The sequence below is a fragment of the Palaemon carinicauda genome, chromosome 44 (assembly GCF_036898095.1).
Source record: "Palaemon carinicauda isolate YSFRI2023 chromosome 44, ASM3689809v2, whole genome shotgun sequence".
Classification (NCBI taxonomy): Eukaryota; Metazoa; Arthropoda; class Malacostraca; order Decapoda; family Palaemonidae; genus Palaemon; species Palaemon carinicauda.
The window spans coordinates 17,291,732-17,299,768 of record NC_090768.1 but is presented as its reverse complement, the minus strand read 5'-3'; the positions used below and the strand labels follow the sequence as shown (position 1 = coordinate 17,299,768).

Below are 8,037 nucleotides of genomic sequence, written 5' to 3'. Positions count from 1 at the left end.
TCGTGAACTCGTCGGGACGATGAGGGAAGTGCGCAAACTATGCACAAACTATGCGTGAACTCGTCGTGCCAGTTCGTGTCAATGTGGACAGGTCAGCTGTGATTCTGAGGTAATTTTTTTTTTTTTATCTTCCAGTTCGTGCCACAAAATGTCACGACTTGCCACGACAAATTCGTGGCAAAAAGTCGTGCAAGTGTCAGGGTACCTTAATAAGACCAGTGCTAATGTTTGGATTGGGAAGCATGGGCTCTACGGCGAAATAAGGAAGTAAAGCTTAAGAGAACAGAGATGAGAATACTGAGGTGGATTATGGGGATATCACTGCTTGAAAGATTATAAAATAATGAAATAAGAAGAATGGCAGTCAACAACAATGATAATGATAATAATACCATAATATTGATGGCATATTTTTAATTCACATTAGGATCGAAACCAGGACTATCGAGTGAACGGCAAAGGTAAGGGAGTTTTCAACTAAACCACAGACGCGAAACCAAGATGTTAAATATTGAATGCTTGCGCAATAGCTAAGGAGCTACCCAGTCAAGCTGCACACATTTTAAATGCTATCTCTTTGTTCACTTGAAGGTCAGGAACTTTGGTAAAACTCACCGGCAGCCAAGGTTTGCAACGTGACTAGATAACTCCTTGTGTCTTTTATGAGTAATTAGTTCCCAAGTTTTTATAACTTTTATGATTAAGCTGATAGAATTCAGTACTTTCCCTCAAAAGTCCTGTTTGATCCCAATGAGAGGTAGACATTTGTAGTAATAGAAACAATGGCAATTAAATGGTACTTCGCTAATTACGCCGTTTAGTAAAATTGTCATAAGGAAAAACTACTGGTAAAATATCTTAGTTGACACAAGCATAAAGGGTGAAATATGTTTATTGTTTAATATGACACAAGTTCTACATAAAACACTATTGTCATCATTATCCAAAAATATTCAATAGCTAATTAAGTATAAAAGAAAAGCCTAGAAAATATGTTATCCAAATTGAGTAAACCATAATTTGGAGTAAAAACCAAAGAAGGCAATGTAACATAAAAAAAAAACAATCAGATAATGCTACCTTACTTTTTCTCTAAATCACTAGTAAAAAATATAACTACCAATTGACACACAATGTTTGGAAAAAATGGCATAAAAAGAATTATGATAAAGTAAATATATTTTTCCAAGCAGGGAATTGGTGATCATATTTTTACACGGGCTTAACCCCGAAATTAATCCAGCCGTCAATCAGTCAAAAAGAGTCTGAGGAAAAATAAAAGTATTTTTTTTTTTTTTTTTTACGGTAAATTTAATATGGAATTGGAACTAGTCCTTTCTGAAGGGTTCTTGACAAGGGAAAGCTTTTGAAGTGCACTTTTATTTACATTAAGGATCCTTTCAATTATTTCGAAATCCGACATGCTATTCAAAAGGGATTTCGAGGAAGTCCTTTCAGAGTATAATCATGGTAATTATGATTTAAAAGGTCTTTCAGCGAAATATCATGTCACAAGGCTAATCATAAAATCTCCATCATTTGAAAAAGCCTTGAATATAAACCGACAGGGAAAAAATCCTTTTATATTCAGCATATGTTTCAATTTGCGAGTGGGAATTTGTTAAAATATAAGTAGTGAGATATAGGAAATATGAAAAGTAAAATTTCATCTTCATTTACATTGAAACTTGTCATTACGTTGAGGATAATTCACTGTTATGATTTCTATTCGCGATGTATCATTTCAGGAGGGGAATAACTACGATTTGGTCTTTTAGTAGGTAAAAATACTACCTTCTTCATAGATACCGCCGACAATCGAATCATATAAGAAATACATATTTCTAAAAAAAAAATCATGTTCTATTTGTCTCTGTCCCCATCTAACAGTATGTAATCTATCTTCCAACTTTCTCTCTATCTACATGTTAATCTATACCTTTTTAATGACAAAAATATTGCTCTTCAATATATCCTAAAGGAAAATATTTCTATTCAATAAAGGACATGAAATCTGATGTTCAATTTACTTATTCCTTGAAAATTCAGCTTTTCTCATAAAGAAATATCAAATTTTCTCACATTCAAAGTTCATGAAACAAGTGATTCGTACATCTTTGGAATTAGTTGAATTGTCTTCTTTATATCAATCTTAAAATTTATCTCACATATATACATACTCGAGTTCAAAATATTATTTTCGACTATGAGCAATCGATCGCAGAATGGCTTACATCAAAGCTGTCAATGTCATCAATAAATTATACACTTAAAAGCGGCTTCCCATAATTTTCTTTCATTAGGCAAAGTATTCTTAGAATGCAATATAAGCCTTAGTAAATTTCCTTTCAGAAGTTGCAAAGAATTTTACTGTATTTCCTCTTGATATTAATGCTTTGTGAATTATAAACAAAAATTATAAAGAAAAAGGTTAATGAATTTCCAGCTTCATAAAAACCGTATCAATAAAAGGTATATTCACCAAAACAATCAAAGTTTAACATTAACGTTTTGAAAGTAGCTATCTAAAACTTCACATTGGGCTTTAATCTCCCTTACCCATGTTGAAAATAAAAATGTACCAAACAGAATAGACTTTCATTTATTGATGTCATACATAGACTCTATTGGTCTTATCATGAGTGAGTCTGGTTTTGAGGAAAACTATATATGCCCCAAACTCTGTGAAGCACATGCTCACAGGCCATGCCTATGAAAGAGCTTTGCGCACTCAAAACTATCTGAGTGACATAAACCTTAATGAAACGAGAATGATTCATGAGATGTTTTTGAATCACTTATCGTCACCTGAGAGCCCTCTTTCAGAGCTTATGACTATTCGGGTGTCTAAGATAGTTGAGGATCTACATGAGGAGCAATCCCTGTCCAGTAAAACTGGGAAGCTCTGGATCTAGTACCTGAATATGGTCAAATTTATTTTGTTCTTCATTCAACCACAACGTACTGGAGATGGGGAACTTTACTTACAGTGTGTTTCAAGAATGCTCGCAGTTTTCCATGTTAGAGGGCATACAGCCAATACAAATGCTCAAGACTCTACTTAGATAAAATGAAGGGACTACCACAGATTATGAATGAAGCACAGTTTGCCAAGTATTGTATACTTCGGGAGGATATTGGGCAATTAGGCGACCCCATAGAGTCTGGTATGCTATTTTCATTAACCGAATAATTGAGCAAACACTAATGAGAATGTTCAAGACCAGAGGAGGCTTAGCTCACGGTCGAGGAATAACTACCAAGTACCCAGTAAAAAATGGTCTACATTTTACCACAAAATACCCTTGTGTGTGCCTCCCTCGAACGTTTCTGTGGTACGCACGTTTCCACTACAGATCAACACACAGACCTCAAGCCTACTGCTACTTCATGGGGTGGTAAACAATTCATTAAGTTCAGCTACGTATCCACACATTCACCATTTTCTTATAATGAGGAATATACCACTAAATTGGTAAGCATTCCCACAGATGTAGCCCCTTTATCTGCCAATGCGAACAATGCGTTGAACCTTGGTGAGGAAGCCTCAACCATGCTGACCAGTTCGAATTATGATGATGCTAAACTCTGAAGCAATGACAAGGTGGCTTCAATTGGTTCAGCAAATAACAGTGCTGACGTCCAAGGTCACTAAATTGGTGAGATGTTATATACTTCTCAAGCTATATAGTGCAACTGCTCGGTCAACAACTCTAGACAAGCTGAGATTTATCTTGCATTTGAAGAAGATAAAGATGTCACTTCCAAGTTCGGTCTTGACAGCCTTCCTCTAACACTCTCAGCAGCCACATTCCATGCATATCGGGGTTAGGGAACCCAGGATTTTGGAGCCAATCAACTGGGGTTGGGAGCTGTTTAATAGTATGTTAAATCCAATATTTAATGTCAAAGACCCAGCTCTTGTTCACATATTACGTATGATTTCATGTGGATGTGAAACAATCTCCAATAGATTTAGTAGATTTGAAAACAAAGCCCTCAGAAGGATATTGCGAGTTAAATGGCAGGACAGGATTAGAAATGAAACTATAAAAGAGATTATTGGAGTACCATATGTGGGGTAGATGGTGAGGGTTTGGGCATTCTCTTCGCACTGCGCAAGAGGAATTACTTCACCAAACGTTCAGCTGGGCTCCACAAGGCACTAGAAGAGTTGGAAGACCCAGGCTTACATGGCTGAGGACTATGAATCGCGAAGTAGGAGATGATGAATGGAGAAGTATTGAAATAAAGCTCGAGATAGAGACGACTGGCAAAATCTAACTGAGACCTTTTGCGTCAAAAGGCGTAGGAGATGATGGTGTAAGACAGGATGTGATAAAAGATGCATGTGCAGAAAATCAGAACTAAATTGCACGGAAATGTGTTCCAACTGTGTCGGGTTAAATCGCACTAATGCTTCCTCTATTGGCGATGGTGAAGACTATTAGATTGGAATGTTATAATCACATGTACAGGATTCATTCTACCTATAGTAAAAGGCATATTCTTCATACTGTTTAGGTTAGCAATCCATTTACTAGTCTTACGCTATAAAGTTTCTAATGGCATCCGGTTTTGTTTCCATATTTTACTACGTCGTCATTGGTGTCCCCTTGGTCGTAATGGATGTCCATGGCAAGAGTGGCCGAGGAATAATTAGTGATTATAACCCGACGCATCAACAGATGTCTCAGATACGAGATTGTTCTTTAGGCCTATTCTTGGATTAATCCCAGATGACGTCCCTGTTTCCCAAAAACGAATCTAATTACAAGTTTTCTTAGTATATAGTCTGTGCGATCGATCTCTATCCTATGGTAAACCTAATCAAAAGTAATGTCAAAGATATTACATCATTTCATCTTATTTACATTCACATTAGATTTCATCATTAGTTTGATAATTTTATTGAAATAAGTATTGTGTTTCTTGGCTATAAATATTTAACCACCAAAATCTAAATGTTTCGTGTACTTGACCGAACAAGAATATGTTGGCTTACAATTTAAATATAGAGAATGAAGAAACCATCGCTAACATTCATTATGAGAGAGAGAGAGAGAGAGAGAGAGAGAGAGAGAGAGAGAGAGAGAGAGAGAGGAGAGAGAGAGAGAGAGAGAGATCGTTTTCATTGGATACGAAAAAGTATAGGTGAAAAAAAAAAAAACACTATGCTTTTCCTCTACTACGTCCCCCATTTGTGTGTAAAAGCGCAATTGAATGTGAATGAGTAAAAACAGATTTTGTTTTTGTGGTTGGACATGAAACCATAAAATTTTGAGAGCAATTCAGGAATATGGGCAATTATTTTCAAAGCACGAATGTTGAACGAGGGAAAGTGAAATTTACTGGGCCATGGAATTCTCTCTCTCTCTCTCTCTCTCTCTCTCTCTCTCTCTCTCTCTCTCTCTCTCTCTCTCTCTCTCTCTCTCTCTCCTCAATATTCGCTTCTTTGAAACCATTTTTCAACTTATAAAATTCCTCTGCTCTATTCTAATATAGATATAATTAATAGTGTGTTAACTTGTGGGCAACGATCACATATTTCACTTGGATGTGATAATGGATTTTGATATAGTTTAAAATTTTCTTATACAATAAGGGCCACAAGGTTCAGTGTTGGGGTCCAGTGCACCAGGCACCCGCTGAGATACTACAGCTAGAGAGTTACTGGGTCCTTTGACTGGTCAGGCAGTACTATATTGGATCCCTCTCCTTAGTTACGGCTCATTTCTCGTTTGCCTGCACATACACTGAATAGTCTGGCCTATACTTTAAACATTCTACTCTGTCCTCATATACCTAACAACACTGTGATTACCAAACAGTTCTTCTTCGCTTAAGGGGGTTAACTACTGCACTGTAGTTCTTCAGAGGCTACTTTCCTCTTAGTTAGGGTAGAAGAGACTCTTTAGCTATAATAAGCAGCTCCTCTAGGAAAAGGACACTCCAAAATCAAACCATTTTTCTCTAGTCTTTGGTAGTGCTGTGACCTCCCTACCATGGTCTTCCACTGTCTATGAGTAGAGTTCTATTTCTTGAGGGTACAATCAGGCCTACTATTCCACCTCATTTCTTTTCGTCTTTTTTTTTATACAAAAGATTTATTTTAATGTAGTTGCTGTTATTATATTGTTTTACTTGGTCATTACTTCTATGGTAGTTTATCTATTTCCTTTCCTCACTGGGCTATTTTCCCTAACCTAGCCACCTGGGGGGCAAGCCCGCCCTGCTAGGTGCAGGTCCCATGCCTGGATAAATAGGGAGGGTTGACGTCAGGAAGGGCATCCGGTTCTGAAAATCCCCGCTAAAACCCATGAAATGGAAGCTGTTATAGATGAACCGATGACCGCTAGGGCGTACCCTGTAGGTGACGTGCAGATACATAGCCCTAACTCTGCGAGAAATAGGCAAGGGCTACTGCAAAGTGGGCGACTACAGTTAAAGAAGCGAGCCCCAAAATCTATTAGAATTGGCAACTTGAACGTTGGAAGCATGACAGGACGTGGAAGAGAAGTTGCCGATACGATGGAGAGGAGGAAAGTAAAGATTTTGTGTGTGCAGGAGACAAGATGGAAGGAAAATAAAGCCAAAGAGATTGAAGCAGGGTATAAACTTCTTTATAGTGGATGCACAGAGCGAGGAAGGAATGGAGTTGGAATCATACTAACTGGAAAGCTCAAGAGTTGTGTTTTGAAGGTGAAAAGACTAAATGACAGAATAATGCGTATGAAACTAGAATGGGATGGAGAAATACTAAATGTTATCAGTGTGTATGCACCTCAGACAGGTGGTCCAGAAGAGGAAAAAGACGATTTTTGGAGACAGCTGGATCAGGAAATGATTAACATATCAAACGAAGAACTGTTAATGATAGGAGGAGACCTAAATGGTCATGTAGAGAGAAATAGCCAGGGCCTGGAAAGAATACATGGAGGATGGGCTTTGGGAGATCGGAATCAAGATGGTGAAAGGGTTACGGACTTTGCTGTAGCGTTTGATATGGCAGGAATCAACGATTTCTTTGAAAAAACAGCCGAAATATCTTACAACGTATAAAAGTGGTGGGCAAGAATCCCAAATTGATTTTGTATCAGGTAGAAGGGTACATCTAAAAAAGATAAGAACCTGTAAAATATTCCCAGGAGAAGCTGTAACTCCCCTGCATAGACTCTTGACAGTAGACTGGGATAGGAAGAGAACAATAAGAGGTAGGCAAAGGATGATTCCAAAGATAAGATGGTGGAAGCCTGAAGAACCAGAATATAGGGATACATTCATAGAGAAGATTTTAGTCAAGCTTGGCACCTGGGATTATGAGGATGTGAATGAGTGGTGGGAACGGAACAGTAGTATTCTGAAAAGAGTTGGCAGAGAAGTTTTAGGGATGTCAACAGGAGAAGGGCCAAGAGACAAAGAAACTTGGTGGTGGAGTAATAATGTACAAGAAAAAATCAAGATCAAGAGAAATGCAAAGAAAAGGTATGATGAAACAGGCACTGAAGTAGATAAGGAGAGAAGTAGATTAGCAAAGAAAGAAGCAAAAGTGGCGGTGGCACAGTCAAAACAGCAAGCATTGGATAATGTATATGAAGATTTGGACACAAAGGAGTGTCAAAAAAAGATTTACAAGATTGCTAAAGGAAGAAATAAAGCGACCAAAGATATTACCCACATTAAGCAGATAAAGAATGAGGATGGACTGGTAATGTGTAGCTCAACTGATATAAAGGGTAGGTGGAAGCAATATTTTGAAAGATTGCTAAATGAAGAAAATCCGAGATCTATAATTGCAGATGGAAATCCAAATTTAGGAATGTTAAGAGATATAGATAGAGAAGAAATTAAGGTTGCCCTCAGCAAGATGAAAAATGGAAAGCTACGGGACCTGATGAGATCCCAGTGGAAAATGCTTGGTGGAATTTGGAGGGGATATGCTGTGGGATCTGATGAAAAAGATACACCGGAAAGAAGAGATGCCCAGAATGTGGAAGAATACCTTTTTAATACCCATATTCAAAGAAAAGGGGGATG

General features: G+C 37.6%; 1 protein-coding gene across 1 annotated transcript; it reads left to right on the top strand.

The window, feature by feature from the left end:
* Positions 1–6,324: 6,324 nt before the first annotated feature.
* Positions 6,325–7,062, top strand: LOC137634347 (uncharacterized). Its single transcript, XM_068366744.1, has one exon. The coding sequence runs from the start codon at positions 6,325–6,327 to the stop codon at positions 7,060–7,062; it is 738 nt and encodes a 245-aa protein (XP_068222845.1).
* Positions 7,063–8,037: the final 975 nt, after the last annotated feature.

What these genes read in the sequence shown, in the direction of transcription:
- LOC137634347 (XM_068366744.1), top strand. Translation starts at nt 6,325, where the DNA reads ATGGAAGCTGTTATAGATGAACCGATGACCGCTAGGGCGTACCCTGTA.